This window comes from Jaculus jaculus, chromosome 7 (genome assembly GCF_020740685.1).
Source record: "Jaculus jaculus isolate mJacJac1 chromosome 7, mJacJac1.mat.Y.cur, whole genome shotgun sequence".
In the NCBI taxonomy this organism is placed as follows: domain Eukaryota; kingdom Metazoa; phylum Chordata; class Mammalia; order Rodentia; family Dipodidae; genus Jaculus; species Jaculus jaculus.
In genome coordinates, this window is record NC_059108.1 from 126700910 (window position 1) to 126725276 (window position 24367).

Sequence of the window (24367 nt, forward strand, 5' to 3'; positions counted from 1 at the left end):
ACAGTGATCCCACTATTTACTATTGTTTTCTTTATATAGATAGAGCTGGAGTTGTGGCTCAGTGGCAGAGTGCAGAACATCTACTCACATTCACTCCCCAGCCCCGGAAACAAGTTTATAGGTTAGGTATAGTGAGAGATAAATAATTATATGGTGAAGAGAACAATTATAACAGTAGACAGTAAAATAAAACAATAGTAATAAAATTGTGGGAGCTGGAGGGATGTGCAAGCATGAGGGGCTGAGGAGTCCTGAGGGTCTGCTCATATTCAGTCCCCAGGACCCACATAAACAGCTAGGCATGGCCACACACGTCTGTAACCCCAGTCCTGGAGGGCAGCAGAGGATCAAGAATCACTAGAGCTCGCCAAGAAAAAGGGGACATCTCACATTCCTCCCCTGACCCCACAGGGGAGCCTGCCCCACAAGCAGGTGTATGGAGTGCCACAAGGGCACATGCATAACACACACACACACACACACACACACACACACACACAAGAAAACCTACCATCTCTACTCTTTGTTGTTGAGACAAAGTTTCATTTTGTGGCCCAGACTGGCCTAGAACCTACCATGTAGCCCAGGAGGCCTTGAACTCATGATCCTCTTGCTTCAGTCCTCCAGGCCCTGGGATTGTAGATTTGTGTGACCTCACCCAAAAGCATCCCTTATCTTGCCCAATGAAGCGGAGATTAAGTTAGACAGGTGTCGTGAGACTGTGACAAGCAGTCTGATGACTGACTCAGCGCCTGCATGCGTGCAGCAGGGCCAGGCCAGGGGTAGCCCCGGTCAAGACCCAGCTGAGGCGGAATGTCATTGCCGACAGAAGGTCCCGTGGCTTAAAATGTGTGAGTTATTCATCTTTGCAATTTCATGTTTCAGTGCTGCAGACACTAGTTGACTGTAAGTGGTGAAAGCTTATGGGATGTGAATCGCTTTGGTTGGTTTCCATATGTATGTCAAAGCTTCTGTCATTCAGAGAGCCTGCTCAGGGCTGGGAGCGTACTGTTGGGACCCACTGGCCTTTTCCACTAGGTCCGCTGTGGTCAGCAGCATGGACGTGAGGCTCAAACTGCCTGGCATGTGCCCTGCCCCCCAGCTGCACCACGTGCTCACCATAACCCCACACAGATGTCCCCTCCATGCTGGTCTCCTCGTTTATAAGTGGGGTGACAGAGCTGCGTCCTCGCGGGGCTGTCGAGTGTGAGTGACTGGAACTATGTGGAACAGGGGCTGTCACCGAACAAGTACGGTTTATTGGAATGTTGGCCGTCATCCGTGGCATTATATAAAGGTCTGACTGGTATGCGGCAGGACCGATGTGGAAATGAGAAGGAAAAATCAGAAGGTCAGGCTGGTCTAGCTGCACCGAAAGTTCTGGCATGGGGAGTCTCAGGACATGGCCTTTGAGACCTCAGCAGTCTCCGCATCTCCCAGGAGAGCGGGCAGGTCCAGTCCTAGGCTGAAGGTGAGAATGAACCCCTGCCAGGCCTTAAGCCCCAGCCTTAAGCCTAATCACTGTAGGATCTTAACAGGTTGCTCAGGCCTGGGCACCGTGCCACTTCGTAGCTGGGGCACAGGGATTAGATGGCTGTAGTGGTCCGCGTGAGCAACCCATTGTCTCCCTCGCCGACACCTGAGCCAGAGCCTGCCAGCCCCTCACCAGGCTTCCATACTTGGGCTCTGGCCCTGAGCGGGGCGCAGGCTCGGACCTTGTTGGAATTCCCCTGCCGCTGCAACTCTGCCTTCCCTTCTGCCGAGCAGTCAGGCGGCCTGCCCTCCTTTCCGCCCGGAGAGGCTGCCAGACCTTGGCTGAATCTTGCTCCTGGGCCTGCTTCTGGATCGGTGCCACCGGCCACTGTCACCACATGTCGGAGGTGAAGTGAGCAATTCACGTAGATAGGCTGCCAGTGCTGCCTCCGCCTCCCCCCCCCCCCCCCCCAGAGCCGCTCCGCACCCACCAAATACTGTGCCTGTTTGGACGTTGCCTAGGGGCGAGGAGGGCTGAGGAGGGAGACAAGGACCGTTTTCGTATTGCTTTGTATGAGATAAAGGAGGCTGGATCTTGGTTTAATGCATTGTCCCCCCTCCCCCAGCCAAGTGGCTAGGAGCTCTGGGAATGGTGCTTTGGGGTTTGCTTTAGGCTTGGTTTTGGTGTTTGTGGGTGCCATTGCCCCTTCACTACTAACACTCAGGCTTCCCTAGCCCCCGTGGCCAGAACTGCGGGATGGTCCGGCCTCCTGGAGGCTCACACCTTTTCTGTCTTTTGAGGCAAGAGTACTGCGATAAGCAGGCAGGGCCAGCCAGCTGCCGGGGCATCAGTGGAGATTGCGGGTGCACTTTGCTTTCCCAACACTTATCTGCTTTACCCAGCAGCATCTAACGCAGCACTGGAGTCCCCAGACAGGGCACCTGAGAGTGGGGGCTCAGGACAGTGTGAAGCGGCAGGTGTCGGGAGGGGCCTGAGAGAGTCAGAGCTTGCTGTGGCCCTGTGAGGGGCAGTCGGGTCACTACCCAGAGTTCTTCCATCCCTGGGACCAGTTCCCTCCTTAGAGGGCGACTCTGCAGACTGGAGGACGTGTGACTGGCCGGGCCTATGCTGATTGCTAAGCTAACCACATGGCATTTTCTTGCGATGGTCATAGAGTCGAGTTACAGATGGCTCATTAGCAGGGAAGCATTATTGAGCTAGGAGAGGGATCACAGTGTGTTAATTTAAAATTCAGGTTACAAAGCCATGTTCTGTTAGAACTGCTAGTGTGAATGTATGCTTAAAGACTAAGAAGTTATTAATTATTGTTGCAAAAATGTGCTGATTTTTTACCATGCTCTTCAAATTTTCCAATTATCATATAAGAATTTTGTATTTACAGAAACACTACTGGAAACGATAATGAAAGATTATGCCATTTTACTCACATGTACATATACACAAAGGCGCAGAATTTGGGGCCAATCAGAGTTGGGATGCTCAGGGACAGTTGTCAAGGGTGGCCCTGCAGGAATGTGCTGACCTGACCGTCCTCTGCCCTAGATGACAGGATTTGCTCACCGCCCTTCATGGAGCTCACGAGCCTGTGTGGAGACGACACCATGCAGCTGCTGGAGCAGAACGGTCTGGCCTTCCCCTTCAGTACGTACACATCTGGCTTCCAGGTTGGGCATTGTTGCCATGGGAGGGGGTAGTATTTATAGTCCTCTCTGGATTTGAACTCACCTGAGGCTGGGTGAAGGCCTCTCCTACCAAGATGGGCACTCCTCTGGGTCCCATCACCATTGACAGGACCCTCAAGAGATGTGCTGAAGGTGGTCTTCCTGCCTGGCCTGAGCGCCTATCCGTATTACCCTGAGCGTAGACAGTCTCATCTGGTCTCAGAAGCTAGGCAGGGTGGGTCCTGTTTAATACTTGGATGAAAGGCCAGTCCCCCTGTGTCTGGCTCTGTAGGTGAACGACTTACTAATTCCTCTCTGTTCATCTGTCTCCTGTGCACAGTTTGCAAAACCAGAGTGGCTCATGGCACCAACTCTCATGAGGTGAGTGGATGACTTGCCCATCTCTGCTGTGCCCCTGCTCATTGGTCTCACTGGGACCCTGCTAAATCCTAAGGCCAAAGCCATGCTGCGGCTTCTTGCTGTCCTGCACTGAGGGCTCCCTGGGGAACTGTGGCTGCTCCCTTCCCAGGCTTAGTAAAAGTCCATCAGGAACACTGTGGCTTTGTCCTGCTTCCTGCCCCATTCCACTGTCCCTGTCCCCAAGACAGCCTCCCCCACTTTGGAGCCTGGCTGAGTCTGCTGGGGCCGCTGTGACAGAAGGCTTCAGGCTGGGTGGCTAGAACAACATTTATTTTCTCCCAGTTCAGGAGACCACAGTTGAGTTTTGGTGGGAGCTCTTCCCAGATTACTGATGGCCACCCTCTCACTGGGTCCCCATGCCTCCCTTTCTTTGCCACGTGCATGCATGTGTGAGGGGAGACAGAACTCTCTGGTAAGGGCTCACATCCTCCCATGAAGAAACCCATGCTTAAAGATCTCATCCAAGCCTCATTACATGCAAATCAGGGGTGAGGAGCTGAGCTTTTGGAGGTGGGAGACCCCACATGCAGCCCGAATATGTCACACCAGCTTGTCCCTCCCCTGGATTGCTGTTCTGAGGTCCAGTGGCAGGTACTGGCTGTACCACAGAGGGACTGCTTAGCAGTGTCTGAGCGCTGCTGGCTCAGAGGGTCTGGGAGAACAGAGCCACACCTGCTGGCGTGCGCAGACCCTTCCTTCTGCACAGGTGCCCTGCCCGCCCCCGGGCACAGCAGAGACAGGCCCTGCCCCAGTGTGGGGACAGATTCCCTGGAGATACAACACCTGGGGGATTTGTGTGAGGGCTGAGGGGCCAGAGGGACAGTGACTCCCTTGGGTCTCTAGCCCTCCAAGCACTCAGGAAATACACAGGGACATTGCTTGCAGGCTTCAAAAATGGCCCCACACTTTTCAGGGTGCTCCAAGTGCCCCTTGTGGGGAATGGCACTCAGGAGTACCCCGCTGTCATGAGCGGCCCCCCTCGGGAGACTAAAAGTGGAAGCTAGCCCTTCTCCTTGGCTCCAGTGTCAGAGCAGCAGGGGACAGGCTGTGACAGGAGCTGGCTCTCTGGGAAGGAAGCCATTGCCTGGTGCTGAGGTCAGGGGCCCCGCGGGTGCATTGTGTTCCCCTGGGCTCCCAGCTGTGGTTGCACCCTGGGGTGCGCCCCCTGAGCATGCTGGGAAGGGAGCCAGCAGGCCCCAGAGCTGCCACCGTGCCATTTCCCTGCCGCCACCAGGTGGCTCTGCTGCAGGGTCCTAGTAGCCTGTGTCAGGATGGGTTAGCTGGGAAACTCCAACTTGGGGCTACACACAACCAGGGCAGCACACCGCCCGCTGTGCACCCCCAGAAAAAGGGCGGTGCCTCTGAGCATCCGCCCCACAAATGTCAGCGTCCGTGGCGAAGGGTAAAGGACCGCCGTATGGTTTCCCATGGTTCCTGGCCCACCGGGATTGTCGGATAAGTTGTAAAGAAGCAGGAGTTTGGGGTCCAGATGCATTTTCTTTACCGGGCCCCCAGTGGGCCACTGCAAGTTTCAACCTCCACATCTGGGTCAGCGCTCCCTGGGGAGGCCATCTATCTGGCTTCCAGGTGGATGCCAATGCCTGCCTTCTGCCGCCACCCCAGCGCCAGGCACTCTCCCGACCCACAGCCAGCAGCGCAGCCCATTCTCAGGATGTGGAGACCCTTGCGTGTAGCAGGTGGGACTCCTGATTTAAGTGCACAGAGTGGAGGACCATTGCCTTCTACCTTTCAGGGACAGTAAGTGCAGTGAGGATGGGGGTACACCGTATAGGTAGAGGGCTGTGGACAGTAAAGGGGGGTGCTGAACAAAAATGGGTCCTTGTCCTCGTCTCGGCCTGGCCACCTGTGCCCCTGCTGCTCCCCGGTTCTGCACGCAGTCCTCACACCCAGTGCCTCCCCCTGCCCAGGAACTGCTGGTTCAGAAGCCAGGGCCGGCACATTTGCTCCACAGGGGGAGTCAACCTCCTCCCTTCCCTCTGTGAAGCCCCCGGGGCTCATGTGATGGGCTCTGGCTGCTGGTTACAGCCCCAGAAAGCAGAGCTTGTGTAGGACATGTATTGGCACCAGGGACTTGAACCTGCCCAAGTCGCAAGCACCTGGGCTCTTCCCTGCTTTGCATTTCAGTCCTTTCCCTCATTTTTGCCAGGAGAATAAGGGGACACCCCCAACCCATGTGTGCACTTTGTTTTTCCCTCACGGCCAGGACTCCAGCTTCTCTTCTGCTCAGCTAAACTCCAGGTGTCCAGAGCGGGGCTCTGGGACAGTTGACGAGAAGGTGGCAGCTGCTGCGGAAACCAGCTGTCTGGGCCCATGTTTCCCTGTTCAGTAGCCCCAGACAGCCGCTGATTAGCAGTGACCTGGTTTGGCCACTGGTTCAGGTGAACGGGAAACCCCGTCCCGTGTTCCCCGGGGCAGACGTAGCAGACCCAGCCCTGGGCAGAGGAGGAGGGCAGCAGCCGCCCCTGTCCCCCTGCCTTACTCCCACCAGAGTCTCCATATGTACATTTGTCCCCAGAGGAGCAGGAGGCTGGAACAAAGTCGCATTCCTATTTAAAGCATCCCGTGGTGCTATGGGTTAGGACAAGGAAGAATGCCATTGCTGGTTCTAACTCGGGCTGTCCCTCTCCCATGGGTCACTGCAGTCTGCATGGCTTCAGTTTCCTCATCTGAGAAGGGGTGCTAATACACCCATCTTAGGGGCACTGTGAGGAATGACTTGGGTGCTGATGAGGAGGTCTTGCTGCTCATGATGGCTCAGGAAGAGACCTCCAGCTCTGGCCCATAGTCCTGGCTTTCTGCCCTGCCCTCCTGGCTCTTTGAGGAAAGTCTCCAGGTCCCCTTTGGGCTGGGTCACACCCAGCCAAGGGAGCCCCAGTCCCAGGGACTATGAGGAAAAGCACTTTCAGAAGCTGTGCCGGCCCAGTGGATTCAGAGTTTCCCAACCCCACACGAGTGACCATGTATGTCATTTCCTAGTCCACTCGTCCTGGCTTGAGATTCATCTGCAGGCGTCCTCGAGCCACATTCCCTAGGAGAGGTCTTGGTGGGGGTGCCCAGGAAGGGAACACACCACTGTGTTGGAGATGGGTAGACTGACGGAGCCTGTGTCTCCCTAGATGGCCATCATCTTCAACAAGGAGGGTCTGAGCGCCATCCAGCCCCCCTGTGTGGTCCAGAACTTCATCAACCACAATGCTGTGCTGTACAAGGTGTTTGTGGTGGGCGAGTCGTACACGGTGGTCCAGAGGCCCTCGCTAAAGAACTTCTCCGCGGGCACGTCAGGTAACTCGCTGTCCCTCGCCCTCTCACGCTGTACCAGACCCTGGGACAGGGCTGGGACAGCGCTTGGTGTCTGTCCCTTGGAACCCGTGTTACTTTTGGTTGGGCAGAGAGATGTCCTGCACTGAAAGAGTTGTGTATAGCAGGTGAATAAGTAAGTCTTGCAGAACCACCAAGAGACCTGATTCAACAACCTGATTCTGCTCCAGCCCTAAGAGCCACTGTCGACTCCAGAAAAGACTACAAGCTCCCTGTCCCATGCAGTGATGGGACTTAGGAGGACTACATTCAAGCGGGAGTGGACGTGGCCAGTCAGCTGTCCAGGGACCTCAGAGGAGTGAGGGAGGGAGGTGGGGTGCTGAGTGCTGTGTCACACCACCCTTGTCTGTGTCTCCAGTTTCCAGAGAGGACCCTCAGCTCCAGTTCCTGGGGGCTTCTGCAGCTGCAGGCACCAGTATTCTGATAGCAGGCACAGGCTGCTGGGTCACAGAGGTCCCTGAGGGAGACCTAAGGCAAGTTCCAGTGAGGAGAGTCACCCCTGCCGGGCCACAGTGAGAGGCCCCCAGTTGATGGGTGCAGCCCTAAAGTGTTTCTCACATGTCACATGGGATAGATGTTTACATGATATGCTGACCTTCAGGGTCTTGGAAGGGGCCCCTGGGGAGCAGCCTGCGGACCTTGTGAAGGTCTCCTTAGGCCAGCTGCCCACCTCTATCCAGGCTTGGCTCATGCTGACCTTAGCCATTGTAAAGCTGACTTAAAAATATGCTAGCACTGGGGCTGCTTGAAAGAATGTTGTCATGCTCCTGAAGGCCTCTCTAGAGCAAGTTCCAGAAACTTGCGGGATGGAGCAGTGCCTTTGGAATGAGCATAGCTTTCCCAGAGGACTCCTCGGAGGACAAGTGGCTACCGTGCCACTTGTAGAGAGAGTTGTGATTCTCGCTGTGAGGGAAATGCCACCTGTGAAGGAAGCGCGGCCAGCCCCAGCTGAGCAGAGTGCCTTCTCGAAAGCTCTCCTCCTGAGAGACTGCCTGCCACTCGCCCCTTGTGGCTTGTCTCAGCAGCTCCTCCCGCTCGCCCTTCCCTCGGTCACTTTGTCCTTTCCATTAGCACGACAGCGCAGACACTTGGGAGTGTGCACAGATTCTCATGTCCCTCCTGAGTCTGGGTGGGCCTCCCAACCGAGACTTGGGGCAGCCCCATGTTGACCTGGAACAGAGATGGGGGGTACAAATGTGACAAGTACAATCATGTGACCTTTTTCCAAATCATGGGACAAAAGAGGCTGATGTTTCCCAAAAACGTGGTTATTTTGCTGGTGTTAAATCTATGAAAAGTGTTGTTGTTTTTTGTTTTTTGAGGTAAGGTCTCACGCTAGCCCAGACTGACCTGGAATTCACTATGTAGTCTCAGGGTGGCCTCAAACTCAGAGCAATCCTCCTATCTCTTCCCGAGTGCTAGGATTAAAGGCCTATGCCACTACACCCAGCCTAATTTCCTTTCTTATTCCCACAAAAGTATTTGTTTGCTGTTTCCTCCTTTTTCCTTACTGGTGATACAGTCCTCCAGCCAGTTTCCAGCCTGGCGCTGGGAGTCATGAGTGGGGAAGATAAGGACTCCTAAGCGTGTCTTCTCATGACTGCTTCTAGATGAGGAAGTGGCCCTTACCAACCAATGCAGCGCTGGGCTGAGACCAAAGAAGCACACGGGCGATGGGAGTAACTTCCAGGGTGTCTGATCCCTGACCCATGTCTGCTGGACAGTGTCAGGAGTGGCCTGCCACCAGCCACTGTGCATGTTTTGCAGAGCAGAGGCCTTACGCCCCAGAAGCCCTTTTCTCCAGATCATTTGGAAAGGGGGCTCTCGGGTGCTAGCCTCTGTCTAGCTCCCACCCAGCCTTCCGGTGCCCCCACTATACAGTGGGACAGGTCTGTTGTCAGCTTCCCGTGAACGCAGGAAGGCGGGGCTCCCGGCCCTGGACATTGGCAAAAGCAGCTTCATTTCATAGCTGCCGTTCTTTGATTCCCAAGCACATTTCTGTCCTTTTCCTCTCAATATCTGAAGTTAGGTGGGGGACATATATACATATATGCCTGGACTGGCACTCAAGGCATTCTTGATAAAGAGCTGGCATTGGCTTATGCCAGCCACTAAACACAGCCTGGCTCACAGTGCACGCAGCTCTCTGCTCCCTCCTTGACACTGAGGTTGCGTCACCTTGAGCTCTCAGCTTTGTGCAGGGATGGAGGTGCTTGATTGCCCTTTCCCTCCTGGGTCCTTTCCCTCAGAGGTTCCTAAGAGAGTGGCGCCTCCAGTGCAGGCTTCTTCCAGGAAAGGCAGAGTCATTACCCTCAGGGCTGGAGAGATGTATGGAAGAATGGGCAGGGCTCCGCTCCAGGGAGACGTCCCATGCCAGTGGCCTGTGCTTCCAAAGTCACAGGCTGCTGATTTTATTTTATTGCATCTGCCGTGGAGCCATCCTGCGTGGCATGCTGGGCAGGGCTGAGGGCCACCCAAGCAAGTTCCTGCCCTGGTGAGCGGTGTGTATTCCAGTGGGGAATAGCATGCAGAGTAGAGAAACGCCCCAAAGGTCAGTTGTCATGGAGATGAGGGTTCCAGGTGATAGGCACATGCTGGGACACCAGAAGGTGAGAGAACCACATGAGGACTGAGCCTGGCAAGCTGCTTAGTGGCAACTGGAAAGTAACACGTACCTTGGGAGAGACAGGCTAAAGTCGTGTGACCACAGCTCGGGATGCTGCCGCATTGCTCTGTCCTTTTGAGTCAGCTTTTCTCGTCTGTAGACGGAGAACATAATGCAGTGCCCCTTCCCTTGCCCTCCTCCTCCCGAGGAAGTTTGGCACGTATCCTGTGCTGTGTTTCCGAGAACTGACTAGTCTAGGAGCAGGCGCTGCCTGGGACTCCTGAATCCTGGGTGCTTCCCCAAACAAGAGCCCTGTCCTTCAGCTCGAGGAGCAAGTTCCAGGCCCTGTCCATCTGTCATAGGAACCAATTGTCTTAAAGTTGACCCCAGAGCGGGCACCAGGGCTTTGCACCAGGTGCCTCCAACTCATCTCAGCGCCTCATTGGTTCTTGGTGACAGGTAGTGGCTACAAGTTGTGCTGATGCCCTCCGTCCCTGCTCTGCCACAGATGACAAGGGTGCCAGGCCTGGGCCCGGGTTCCCTCTTCTGGACTTCTGAGTAGTCCTTAGGCCGGAGCAACTCGGGCCAGCAGTAGCAGTGTGTAGAGAGGGAGGCCTCCTTTAACACTTGAGCCTTCCATGGGAAGCTGTTGAGGACGTGATCTGTCCAGCTCAGTGGGCAGTGCAAGCCTCTGGTGTAGTGCCAGCCCTGCCTGGCACCTGTGAAATAAGTGTGCATTCTCCTTGTAGTCCCTTTGGGCCTCCCAGCTTCCCTGAGCCTGTGCTGTGTCCACCTGCTCCTGGCAGCCTCTCCTTGTGCCACAGACCTGCTCTACCACTGTGGCTCTTGCCCTTGGGGACCTATAGGGACCTGGGTGGGAAAGTGCCACAAGCTGAGAATGCCATCCCAAGTGGGGAAGCCCTGCCCAGTCTTGGGCTCACTGGGCTTTGCTACTGCTGAAGGCTCACTCTGGGTCACCAGTCCCTACTGGTGGGCCCGATTGGCACAAGTCCCGCAGGGTGTTTATTTTCCCCAGGCTCCTACCCAGGACCATCTCTCATGCCTCCTGTCTGGACCGGCTCTGGTCGGAGCGGCAGGAGAACTGTCGGGCACACCGGGGTAGCCAGGGGCCTCTGTGCCCCACTAGCGGGAAGGATGCCAGGTACTTCATAGCGCCTGCCTACTTGGCCTCTGCCCGAATCACTTCCTTATGCATGATTGTTGCAGCGCCATAGTCAGGGAGCCACCGGGGCCGTGGCAGCAGCGCGGGCCCCGAGCCGGGCGGCAGCACACAGACAGTGTGTCCCCGTCCTAATGCCTGGGGCCTGCATGCAGGGTGATCACTGAGTCCTGGGAGATGGGATCCGTGGCTCCCCTCTGCAAGGACTTGAGCAGGGGCTGTCAGGATCCCTTGGGGGCTCCTAGTCCAGAATGGTCCTGTGTTGTTTTGGGGTGTGGGACAAAGTTATATATAAATAGATGATAATCTTGGCCATGGTTTTGTGAACTTTTTTTTTTACCTTGGTGTGCCCACACTCCCTAGTGCTTGAGAATGTGTGTCTGCCCAGCCAGCCTTCCATCTCCCCAGAGCCTAAAGACGTCCTAAAGCAGCTTGTTGTACCGGGGGATGGATGAACATACATCACATTCCTGGGACTGGTCTGCCTCTGGGTGTCCAGAGAGATGGAGAAAGGACGGTGCGGTGGCAGCAGACGTGGAGCAGGGGATTATGGGATGGAGAAGGAGGGGGTATCTCGAGGTGCACCAGTCATTCTGCGTGCTTTCCTGGGTGGAGCCTGTGGAAACCCCTATTCTAGTTTCCCAAGTACCCCTTTGTGTGTTGAGCTCCCATCCCAGCAGCAGCCTGGCCGGGAGCTCCTGGACCAAATGGCCCTTACTAGACCTCTGGACACCTCGAGCCTTTGAAACTGTGCACAGCTTGTTCCGCTCCCATTGCCCCCTTCCCTTCCAGCCAGGCCTGGCCTTAGATGTTAGGGAAGCTCTGGTATGACGCTGTAAGATAAACTAATCATTTTTATGTGGGAGGACAAATTGAAACGAGGGCCCTTACGGACACATGCCCATCCACAATGCAGTTAGGGGCGTCCAGCTCTCAGGACACTGCTGTGGCTGCTGTTCGGAGCTGACCCTGGAGCGTGGCTGGGGTGGTGCCGCCCCCTGGTGCCGGGTGGCAGAATTGGATCCCTGCCTCCTGGTCTAACTCACTCTACCTGTCTGGGCTTTTTCAGACCGTGAATCTATCTTCTTCAACAGCCACAACGTGTCAAAGCCAGAATCGTCATCAGTCCTCACCGAGGTATGTCCACCGCACCAGAGCCTGGGGTTTGGGTGTGCTGATGGCCATGGGATCCTCAGCTGCACTCTCCAGTAAGCCAGGGTAGAAAGGTGCTTGTCCCCATGCCAAGGACCCAGAGAACTTCCGAGACCCTCTCTCCCTGCTTTGCACGGGCCCTCATGTTGGCAGGCATCGCAGCTGTGAAACACCCTCCTAGTTCTGAGGGAAACAAAGACCCCCCACACGATGGGGCTCCTCCATCCCTGACTGGATGGCTGGTTTTCACTGAGGGTCACTATGTCAGGCTTTCCCTGGTGTTCAGTGCAACGGCCTCATGGGCAAGGAAGAAGAGGGTCAGTTGACTGGGCAAGCAGGAATCCGGTGCCCATCTGTACGATTCCAAAACGAGGTCTCCTAGGAATTCCTTCCCATGCTGGTGACAGAAGGTGCCTCATGGCCACGGTGTGCTGTTCCTGAGAAGTCAGCCTCCAGATGCCTCCTGCACTCACAGCCCCTGCTGGCCTCCTGCTCCCATGAACTTGCAGCTGTCTGATATTCTAGGAGGTTCTGCTTGAGCCCTCCTTCCATTCTTAGCTGGAATCACTGAGAGGAGCTGCCAGTGACCTGGTGCCTGGCCTAGCGCCTCTGCTGGGGCCCAGTTCGTCCTCCCACCTGTTGAGCCAAGTGGCCTGTCCATTCCTTGTTGTCCCTGATTCCTCTGAGGAACTGTGTGTTGAGAGAGCATGGCCTGGACAGGGATCCGAGGTATACTCCCATCCCTCAGGACGTTAAAAGGTGTCCAGTGGGAACAAATAAGAGAATCTTTGGATAACCAGCTTTTAAGCAGACCCTCTCAGGGCAGCTGTGCACGCTGTGAGATGTCAGTAGGGCCTTGTGCAGGGGAAGGCACTCTTATCCAGGTGTCGGTAGCATTAGCACCTCACCCCCTTCTGTGCCTCTCAGAGCCCTGTTCACCAGGGGTCAGAAGGAACTCAGCATTGCGCAGGCTTCCTGAGAAGTTCTCTCTGCTGATGCACTCACACCATATAGGGCTGATGGCCACTGAGGCTGTTAACTGATCTAGAGGGACACTTGGGGCCTGGGAACAGAGTGACCACCTAACATCACCTCTTGAGTTATCTTCTATTGCCCAGCGGTCTGTTTCCTATTTGAGAAATCGGAAGGGCCCATCTAGATGTAGCAGGGTCCTTCCCTCCTCCTCCTGAGGCTTGCAGTCACCTTACTTTCCAGTTAGCATATGACTGCTGGCTGGGAACTCACCACAGTTGATACCTGCCAGAGAGGGCAGAGGGCCAGGACCACCTTTTCCCTAGGAACACCAGCCTAGACACCTGCAAGCTGGCCTGACAGATGGCTCCACTCCCAGAAACTGGTGGTGACCTTACTCATCCCACCTTATTGGCCCATGCCATGCAGTGGCCCCCACTGACTCTGCAGGCCTACCTCCTTACTAGCCAACACCCTTGATGGTGGGCCTAGCTTCCCCTCAGCCTGCATATTGCTGGCCACCTTCTGCCGTCCAGAGCCAGGGCAGGGTATTATGAGCTCCAGCTCTAGGGATAGCCAGTGGCGGAGCCCTTGTATCCCACACACAAGTCCCTTGGATCCCCCAGCACTACCAAAAGAGGAGGGTGCTCTGATGGGCAAGTGTCACATCCCCTTCCTGAACTTGATCCTCATCTTGACCAAGAAAGTTTCTGGGGGCTTTCCTGAGTGGCAAGTGTCATACTGAAGCACCCAGTGTAATCCTCGGAGGCCACTGGGGCCACCCACGGAAGCACCTGCTCAACTTTTTCATTGCGCCTTGTTTCCCAGAACCCTGAGCCTCACTTGGCTCTAATCCACACACTGATTTCCATGCCTTTATCTAGTCCTGGGTTGGCTGTTTGGTTTTGGATAATCAAATGGCTTTGGAAGGATTTCTGAGATTCCTCAGCTGAGCTGAGAAAGTGCTTTAGTAAACAGCATGTCACGAGACCCGGACAGGCGCAGCCAGGGCTGTGAGGCCCTGTGCCCTGAGCTCCGCAGTCCCTGCCCGATTGTGGCCTAGGTATTTTTATTACCCCACTTACTGGGGTGAGAAAACACAGTCCAGAGGGCTGTGTGACAGCTGTGATGCACACAACAGGGAATAGGCAGGCCAAGACTGGTCTCTGACTTGGTGGGGCCAGTGGTCAGGCTGTCTTGCTAGGTTGAGCCACTGACCCGAGTGACCAGAAGCTCAGGTGGGGCTAAGCACACAGTGACTGTGGCAGCTGCTGCTCCTGAGCAAACACTTTCTCAGGCCAGGTGCTGGGAGCAGGGTTGTGAATAGAGAGGCCCTGCATGCTCTGCAGAGAGGGCAGGGGTGGCCTAGAGACTAAGGCGTGGGTGGCGCCCTGACATCTGTACCTGATCAGCAATCGCGTGTCTGCATGGTCCCTGCTCTGCATTTCAAGGCCATTTGTCTTGGTCACCAGGCCTCTGTCCCCAACTCTCCTGACCCAACTTTACTTCTCTTTTAATTGAGATGCAATTCGCTGGGCATGGTGGCGCACGCCTTTAATCCCAGCACTCAGGAGGCAGAGGTAGGAGGATCGCCCTGAATTCAAGGCCACACTGAGACTACATAGTGAATTCCAGGTCAGCCTGGACTAGAGTGAAACCTTAACTCAGAAAAAAAACAAAAACAAAAAAAATGCACATATTTTTGCTATGTTAAAGTGGATAATTCAATAGCAATAATCATATTTCCAATGTTGTATAGACACACCTCTGTCTGGTTCCTCAACATTTCTCTCATCTTTTGCCATGAGCACTGACTCCCCACTCCTCCATCCCAGCGCCCAGCAACTCTGGGTCTGGCATCATCTGTATGACCCACCTGTTCCGAATGTTTCCTGTGTGAGTGGGATCTTGAGCATATAGCTTCCTGTGACTCACTATTTTCAAATGTCCCCTCTGGCCAGGGAGACGGCTCAATAGGTGAATGTTTTTCTTCAAGTAAGAGGACCCGAGTCCAATCCACAAGACCCATGTAAAAAAGAGTCAGGCACACACTTATGATCCCACTGGGGAGGCGATCCCTGCGCCTTGCTGGCCGTCCAGACTAGCCCACTTGGCAAGCTCCAGGCCATTGAGAAACCCTGTCTCGAAAAAGGGAGGTGGTGGGGGAGGAGGGAGGGTATTACCATGCGATTTTTTTTTTTATAATCATGGAAAATGTTAATAAAAATTAAATTTAAAAAATGGGGGTGGGTAGAGGGGGAGGGTGCTACCTGAGAGGAACGTCGCTCACGATTGCCCTTAGCAGGGCGTGGTGGCACACGCCTTTAATCCCAGCACTCGGGAGGCAGAGAGGTAGGTGGATTGCTGTGAGTTCAAGACCGCTCTGAGAATAGAGTGAATTCCAGGTCAGCCTGGGCTACAGTGAGACCCTACCTTGAAAAACCAAAATTAAAAAAAAAAAAAAAGATTGCCCTTGACTTCTGTGTGTATGCGCACACATGTGCATTTGCACCTGTACACACATGTGCACGCACACAACTTCATCCCTGTTCGTGGATGGACCGTATTCCTCTCGATAAACCCGTTTGTCCACGTCTCTACTGATGGCCGCTTGAGTCGCCATTGTGCTGCAGTACGGTTAGTGCGCAAGGTTTGGCTCCAGGGCTCTGTCTCCAGCAAGACTCCCTGTCACCTCCCTCCCTCTGAAGAGGACTGGGTTCTAGCTGCTGGAAACCCTGAGTCGCTCTCCTGCCCTGTGCTTTCGGTTGGCGCGGCCGTGCATCAGCCTCTGAGCCTGGTTTTCCCACGTGCAAAATCCGACATCAGCTTCCTGGGTAGTATTTGAGCATTGGACGCCAGTGCCCGCCTGGCTCTGGCAGGACTGGGACTCGAGGGGTTACTGCAGTTACCTTCTTTGGCAGCTGATGGGAGGAAAGTATTTATCTTGGCTTCCCGTCTCAAGATTAAGCTCTAGGATGGCAGGGGAAGGCTGTCAGAGCACAGGCTGGACGTCCCCTCTGCCACAGCAGGAGAGCGAGCCAACTAACACTGGAGAGCTAGGGGCCAGTAAACCCCAACAACACACCTCCACCTGCAAGGCTGCACCTCCCAAATTGTCACCAGCTGGGGATCAAGCACTCAGAACACAGGAGTTTATGGTTCAAACCACCACGGTGATCCCAGAGCTTACCTGGCAGGTTGGCCCTGCCTCCCGGCCTGAACAGTGGTAGCACCTTGGCTCCTCGTGGGTGGGCGGTCTCCCCTGCTCTAACTTGACCCATGTGTTTTGGCAGCTGGACAAGATTGAGGGCGTGTTTGAGAGGCCAAGTGACGAGGTCATCCGAGAGCTCTCCCGGGCTCTGCGGCAGGCGCTGGGCGTGTCGCTCTTCGGGATCGACATCATCATCAACAACCAGACAGGGCAGCATGCTGTCATTGATGTCAATGCTTTTCCAGGTGAGCAGCGGGCCTGGGTAACCCCGTGCGGTCAGTCCCCTGGGCGTACACCTGTCTGTAGTCTACCGCCATTGTTCAGGTCAGCTTAGGTAGAATGTGTGAGTCCTCCATGCTCTGGGGTCCCAGGTAAGTGCTGCTCTGGAGAACCTCAGCCTACCAGTGGGATGAGCTTCCAGGGTGTGGTGAAGGGTTGAGGAGACCTGGACACGCAGCACTGGGAAGGCACAAGGCCTGGATGCCCCGCGTCCAGCCCTGCCAGCAGCATTAGCCTGACTGGCCAAACCAGTCCATCCTGCGGATCTTTCCAGACCCAAGGGACTGAAAGGACCCTGTGAGAGGCATGGCTCTCCAGGGTTCATGTGTAGGGAAGCTGATGCCACTCTAGAGAAGGAGATTGCCCAAGGTCATACAGCATGTGCTGACAGAGCCAGGCCCTCCTGGGGGAGCACAGCTTCCACTGCCCTGAGCTGTGCGGCTGCGAGTCAAGGCTGAGCCCCGAACTCCGCGCCATGCTCTCTGCTGCCATGGCATCCTCACTGCTCCCTGCTGGGACGCTGCTGGCTTGGAGTCCAGCTCTGCTGTGCTCCCCTCCATCTCCCCTGAGCCAGGGCCTCCAGGAGGGGCAGCACCAGCACAGCCCAGGCCTAGGCCCATTGTGCTGGCAGGGACAGTGGGCTGATGTCCAGGGTCAATGTTCGCAGGCTGCATGGGCCCCTCAGAGACTCTGAGACCAATAGCCCAGGCACTGTACGCTCACTGAGATTAAGCAGTGGAGCACGGCAGTCCGAGGGCTCCCGTCTATAATCCCAGCACCCAGGAGGCTGAGGCAGCGGGGATTGCCACGAGTTCAAGGCCAGCCAGGGCTATGGAGCAAGCCCTTTTCTTGGAAAACCAAGGGGGAAACAATAAATGAAAAACAGCCTTGGCTCCACATGGCCTCAGAGCAAGGCCTCATAATCTCCCAGACCCCAGGCATCTCTGCCTCATACTGGCCCCAAGTTCCTGAGCTCAAGCCACCCCACTGCAGGAGCGGCACTGTGCCTGACGACTATCCTTCCTTTTCTTTTTTTCTTAAGATTTATTTTTATTTATTTACTGTTCGAGACAGAGAGGGAGAGAGAGCGTGAAAATGGGTGAGCCCAGCCACTGTATACAAACTCCAGACACATGTGCCACCTTGTACATCTGGCTTATGTGGGGTCTAGAGAATAGACCTGTCTCCTTAGGCTTTGCAAGCATGCACCTTAACTGCTAAGCCATCTCTCCAGTCCTGCCCTTCCTTTTTTTCTTTTTTTCTTTTTTTTGGTTTTTTGAGGTAGGTTCTCACTCTAGCCCAGGCTGACCTGGAATTCACTCTGGAGTCTCACGGTGGCCTTGAACTCACAGCAGTCCTCCTGCCTCTGCCTCCCGAGTGCTGAGATTAAAGATGTGCACCACCACGCCCAGCTTCTTTTTTTTTAAAGTTTTTTTGACTATTTTATTTATTCATTTATTTGAGAGAGGGGAAGAGGAAGAGAGAGAGAGAGAATGGGAGTGCCAGGGCTTCCAGTCACTGCAAACAAACTCCAGATGCACGTGCCACCTTGTGCATCTGGCTTACATGGGTCCTGGGGAACCAAACCGAGGTCCTTTGACTTTGCAGGGAAGCACCTTAAACGCTAGGCCATCTGTCCAGCCCCCTTTCCTTTTCTTGATGTGGAGGAAAAGCAAGCTTCTCTTTCTAAGGAAGGAGGCCACCCCTCCCCAGGCTGAACTTCAGGCCCCAGGTACCCTGCGTCGTCTCTGCTCCCCAGAGAGCTCATGAGCCTTCTGCACGGTGTCACAGTTCTCAGGCACATGGAGCTGGGCCCTGAAGAACCCGTCAGCTCCATCTGTCACCCAGCTGGTCTTATTACCAGGGGCTACGGCTCCCAGCTGGTCCAGACACTAGGTGCAGAGTGAGCCCAGCTGAGAGCCCTGCCCTTGGAGCTCATGTCACAGTTAGGAAGATGCAGAGGATGGAGAGGAGGGACGGCCGATGGCTCTTCTGTGGGACACTGACACCAGAGAAAGCTCAGCAAGAAGGAAAAGAGCTGCCACCAAAGATGGACGTGCTGGGGTGCAGGAGAACATGGCCAGAGGGACATCTATGGCCTGGCAACATCAGAGCTTTATCGTGGCAAGATGGGAACAGCCTGTGTCTGAGGCTGTGTCCAGTGCTCACGTGGCTCCTTGGGGTTATCCCGGCTCTGGGGTGCAGATGAAGGGGCTTTGCATTAGCCAGAGTGTGAGAATAAGGATTGTATTGGGAGGACCGCCACAGAGATTAATTAGGGATGTGGCAGGGCCGCGGTCCAGGAGCACAACCCGCCAGCTGGGGGTTGAGGGCAGGTGGCCGAGGGCCTCTGGAGAGGGAACTGTGGGGGGGCGGGGGGGCGGGTTCTGCCACTAGATACAGGCAGCCGTGCCAAGTGTAAACAGCCAAAATGAGTCCTGGAGTTCAGGGCACAATCACCAAGCCAGTGTGGTCAGGAGTCACTCGGGTGGGGCAGGGCATGGCGTTGGGTCAGTGGCTACTGGAGGATTGGGGCTGAGCCCTGTGGAGGCAGGTGAGGAGCCGAATGCTGAGTGAGGGCTTGTTGGGAAAGCCACATTGGTCCTGCGCCCCACTACTGCCCATCCCCATCCAGGAAGGCTGCCTCTGTTTCTCAGGATAGATGGTGGCCTTGCCACAGGGGCCAGCGTCTAGGCTCTGGGAAGTGGGCTTCTGGCCTCACTGTGTGCTGTGTTCATGAGAAGAGCTGCTGTGGTCTCTTCTGGCCTATGAGAAGGTAAAGCCAGGTGCTGAGGGAGTTTCCCAGGGTCCCCTGAGTTGTAGAGCCAGGCTAGGTGCTGGTTAGCCCCAAACCTTCATCTGACCCTGAGGCCTCGGCTTCTCGGAGCACCACTTTTTCAGCCTGATGGTTTGGGGTACTTCACATGAGCCCCACATTCACTCCTGTGCAAACGGGCATTCACCCACCCTGCAGATAGATGAGTTTTCACTGTGTCTGCCTTGGACTTGGCAACCTGCTCAGTCAGTTTTCACCTTTGTTGCTCCTCTCAGAGCGACAGGCAGCAGCCTGCCCCGGCTCCCTCTGCATTGCAGGCCCAGCTGGTCGCTTAAGCCCCCCTCCCTTCACTGTCCCAGGCTGCCGGGGCCTCATCTGGTTGCTGGGGAGCAGCCTCCTGGGTTCTTTGGCAACCTGACTGGGTCGGTCCCTGGTGCCCCTCTTACCTAGCCTACGTATGTTCCCGAGGCCAGTAGCGTACCTGGTCTGGCAGCGGGGTGTCTCCATGCTAGGTCGTATTGAAGGCAAAGGCCGGCCTAGTTCGGATCCCACCTTCGCCACTTAGGAGCTTTGTGACACGGTGCTGAGCCCCTGTGTTCTCTGTGAGATGAGGCTGTGACACCTGCCGTGAACACCTGTGGGGGTGCTATCGCCACCTCCATAGGGGTTGGCAGTCTTGCACCACATCTCTATGAGGAGAAAGCTGAAGACGGTGTGTGTCATGTCTGCAGGGCACTGCGCCGCATGCCAGCCGCCTTGACTGCTGTTGGCCTCATCATATTGCCTTGCTTCAGTCAGCCTCAGGCTTCCTCCAAACCACAGGGAAACTTGCTGCATTCAGAGGTGTGAGCTAAGGAGACAAGCGGCCCAGTAACTTGACCCCCACAGCCCCCCAGAACTGTTCTGTAAGAGGTCACACGATGCCCTGTCCCTGGTTCTTGCGTCAGTGGCATGACTGTCATCAGAGCACATGCTAGGGTTTCCTAGCCTCTTAGCACTTGGGGAAGTATTGATGGTGTTGGTCGTAGCTGCTGTGGGATGGACAGTACCTGGAGACCCCCAGAGCTGGCTTGCCGTGGCTCCTTTATGAGGCAGGTTTCCTTCCCAGTTGTTAGGGTAGCTGTATGCCAGGTCTCTTCACTGCACATTGGTCTAGGCATTTGGGAAGAAATGCTCATCCTGGATTGCATCTCTCTCGTTGGGATCCAGCAAAATTCTTATCCTTAATCTAGACTGTCCCCTTAGTCCCAAGAACCCTGCTGACATTTGCATGTGTGGGGTAGGGACTTCTCCCCAGGTGGCCCCCAGAAGTTTCGATTCCTGAGACACCCTTGGCCTGGTTGGTCATGGCAGCCAAATAGAATCTGTTCCTCACAACCTAGGGTGCACAGGGCCTCCCCAGCTGGTATCTGGGAAATGGCTTTGGGCCTGCTGGGTTTGAGGGTTAAAGGGAACAGTTTGAGTTTTGGCTGCTGGGTCAGAGCCCACCCATGTTCCGGGCACGCTGATGTAGATGTCTCCACTGTAAGAGGATGAGGAAGCTGAGCCTCAGGATAGATGCAGTCACCAGCAGCTGAGCCAGAGGCCACACTCAAAGGGTCTGTCTGCTTGAACAGTGGCGGTCTTTGGCATGGCCAACTCAGACCATATATCTTGCCATGTTGTGTGGGTGTGTTCATCAGCTTTCTGTTACTGTTACAAAATACCCGAGAGGGTCAAACTCAAAAAGAAATGTTTTGAATGTTTCAATATGCAGTCCGTTAATCCCATTGACCTGGGCCTGTGCATGTTGCCAGGAAAGCATATGGCAGAGGGAACTCACCTAAATAGGAGAGGAAGGGGCTGGAGGCACCCCTCTTCAGGGGCACTCCCACAATGACTGAAAGACCTCCCAATAGGGCTCTCTTAAAGGTTCCTTCCAGTAGCTCCATGGGCTGAGGGACAAGGCTGCCCAGGGCCTTTTGGGGAGAGCTTACTCAAACCGTAGTAATGGTAACTGGGTGGTTATATGGAGCACTGTGTGACGAGCACAGGGTATATACAAACCAGCTTCTCACACTCTGGCGATGGAGCAGTGTCGAGCGCTAGCTAGCCCTGTGGGGCCACACGTAGTGGGCTCTGTGACTTGTCTGTTAAGCCTGGGTTTCCTGTGTAAATGACATAGACTGAAAGAGCCCTTCCTTATCCTACCAGCCCATGATACCCCTTCCCCTTCTCCCGACCCGCTCAGCTAACATCCAGTGCTGTCTGTCTGTCTCTCCATCCCCAGGCTACGAGGGTGTGAGTGAGTTCTTCACAGACCTCCTGAACCACATTGCTACCGTCCTACAGGGCCAGAGCACGGGCGCGGCTGCCGTGGGGGACGTGGCCCCACTGAGGCACAGCCGGCTTCCAGTGGAGCAGGCAGGCAGCGCGGCCGACGGGCGGACATGCAGCGCCAGCCCCGGCTGCTGCAGCAGCTTGAAGGGCCAGGACGCGCCCTGGAAGACGGAGGCTGATGCAGGCAGCCTGGGTGCCAGTGGCTCGACCAAGCTGCCACACCAGAGACTCGGCTGCACCGCTGGCGTGTCACCCAGCTTTCAGCAGCACTGTGTGGCCTCCCTGGCCACCAAAGCCTCCTCACAGTAGCCACAGAGCCCAGGACCCAGAGGGGCGGCACGCAGCACAGAGCACACCCGCTGGGCCAGCAGCTCCCACCGGCGATGCTGCTAAGAATTCCCAATGACCTGACGCTTCTATGTTTTAATTTCTAACTTGATTTTCTGATGTGATGATTGGAACGAGGGAGGAAGATGAAACAGAGCACCAAGTGGTCCGGCCTCGAGGACGAGGGGCATCTGGCCTGGTTCCTGCTGTTCAGACCTCCTCACTGACTTTACACATGCTTGTGTTCTCAACACTAGGTCTGAATGTGAGATGTGGGGGGTGTATGTGTGCATGTGGTTGTCACACGAGTGTGTGTGCACATCTATGTCTGTCTGTCTGTCTCTGTGGCTGCTGTGGACCAGGCTTCTGGGGTCCCTTGGAAGGAGACCCATTCCTGGCTAGGCTATTGTGGCTCAGCAGGTGAGAGAAGGACCAGTTCCCCTTCTTCCTGCCGTCCCTGGACCTCTCCCTTCTTCCTTTTCCCTCCTCTTGTCTCCTCCGAGGTGAACTCCTGTCCCCCACATGTGGGGCCAACCCTTGCTCTCCAGAGCCAGAGAGCAGTGGATCACCCTGGGGAGCTTCATGCTGGGAGTGTGGGTTGAGACCACCTTCCATGAAAGGGATGGGAGAGGAAGCTTCCTGTGGGTTAGCCAAAGCCACTCTGTACTGGCTCCTCAAAGTGCACCAGGCCATGCCATCTCCTCCTTCGTGTTCCACCCAGGGACAAGGAGGAAGACTACCTTGGTGGGAGCCCAGGGCTGAGTCTGCTGGTGCCAAAAGTTTGTGCTGGGATTTTGGGCAGATCATTCCACAAATCTTCAGGCTTCCATCTCCTCACCTTTCTTGGGTGGCTGAGACCAGAGGCCCGAAGGGCTGGCCTAGACCTCCAGCCCAGAAGGACCCCTGCTTCTCCATGACGTCATCCGGGATGAGGACTGTGGAGGAGCCTTCACTGGGCATTGTGGCCGCCTGGGCCCCTCTTTAGGTGGGAGGAGGCTGTCCACAAGGCCCATCCTGTCCACATGTGTCACTTATGGCACAGCCTACTGCATTCATCACAAGGCCATCCTGTGTGGGACCTATGTCCCACCCCAGTCTCACCCTGTCACCACAGCAGCAGGCAAACCAGCAGCTGGCCCCAAGGCTAAAGTAAGGGACACTGCGCTTCCTCCAACCTGAAGGTTGTAGAGTCCTGGACAAGCAGCCCAGGACCCTTGAAGACAATCTTGTGTCTTAAGATAACAGCTCAGTTTGCAAAGAGACCGAGGCCTGCGAGTTGTCCTTAGGTCCAGTTAGATGGAGGACACCAGTGGCGGTGGGGGGGGGGAGCCCCCAGCAGCGCTGCCAGGTGGGAGCTTGGGGGAAGGACTCTTGGAAATTGAGGGCCCCAGGACTAACCACGTTTACGTGACCTGAACGATGGACCTGATCTATCTGTGCGTCACCTTCCCAGGCCTGACCCTGAGCCCAGTGGGGTGGGAAGCGTGGCCAGGCCTGACCCTGAGTCCAGGGGGCGGGAAGCGTGGCCACCTCTTGCCCTGCTTTGTCTTCAGAATAAACTACTGAAATCGACCTGCATTTCACACGCGCTCAGTGTTGCTCATGCTTGGCATGCCGTCCCCCTTAAAGAAGAGATACTGAATAAAATAGCTTGATCTCATAAGAACAGAACCCAATCCCAGTCTGCCTTGAAAACAGCAGGGTGGCCTGTCACCAGGCTACATCTGTTCCCTAGAGCTCCTTACTCCAGAGTCACACATGGTGGAAGCTGTGTCCAGGTATGTCCCCTAGCAACATGGCATTTTCCACAGGCCTCCATGCCATTTACAGAAGTGGAAATACTGTATTTTGCCTCCTAATGGCTTAGCAGCCGTGAGATAGTTTATAGGAGCTCCCAGTATAGCCTGGTGGATGTGGCCAGTCAACCCCCAGAGGCATCTCAGTGAGGATGAGAATGCTGCCTCTTAAGTGTCCCCAGAGTGCCCACTAACCTTGGTTAGTCCTAGCATGCATGCCATAGTTGGTTGGTCTCCGGCCTCTGGCCAGGCTTTAGGGGGTGCCCCTTAGGGAAGAGACCCTTGAGGCAAGACAGTTGTGACTTCCTCCTCTCCTCAGGGCATGGTGGTGCCGCCCCTGTCCTTAGACTCACGGACAGTGGGAAGCCCTGCCAGCTGAGGAGGAAGCCGTGCTCAGGCCTAGCTTCCTACATCCCTGAGGACTTCTGGGAGCAAGGGGAAGGATTGTGTTTTGTTTTCATAAGAGACAGAATTGGCATGCGAGGGCCTCTAACCACTGCATTCGAACTCCAGACACGTGTGCCACCTTGTGTGTGTAGCTTACATAGGATCTGGGGCATCCAACATAGGTTCTCAGGCAAGTGCCTTAACCACTAAGCCACCTCTCCAGCCCAGGGTCATGTTTTGCTGAGACCTTGGGCAGTTTCTGTGCGGTAGAGCAGTTCCGATGTGCTCAGATGGTGGGACATGACTTCACAAACGTGACACCACAGCACTAGCTATTGGCGTCTGTCCTCGCCAGCAGAGCAGAGTAGAGTCTGCCGTTAGTACCAGAAGTGTCCTGGCTTGGCCGTGGTTACCCAGCATTGCCTTTGGGAATCAGACCCCACTGAAG

General features: G+C 55.4%; 1 protein-coding gene across 1 annotated transcript in view; it reads left to right on the forward strand.

Annotated features, from left to right (window-relative positions):
• The window catches only part of Itpk1 (inositol-tetrakisphosphate 1-kinase), a 144187-nt gene extending 120879 nt beyond the window's left edge, over window positions 1-23308 (forward strand). Inside the window, exons 5-10 of the mRNA XM_004649325.2 lie at window positions 3038-3136; window positions 3497-3537; window positions 6714-6879; window positions 11770-11837; window positions 16118-16280; window positions 21360-23308. Of these exons, the coding sequence (XP_004649382.1) occupies window positions 3038-3136; window positions 3497-3537; window positions 6714-6879; window positions 11770-11837; window positions 16118-16280; window positions 21360-21718 (896 nt within the window). The 3' untranslated portion in view covers window positions 21719-23308. The remainder of the gene's footprint in view (window positions 1-3037; window positions 3137-3496; window positions 3538-6713; window positions 6880-11769; window positions 11838-16117; window positions 16281-21359) is intronic.
• The last annotated feature ends 1059 nt before the right edge of the window (window positions 23309-24367 follow it).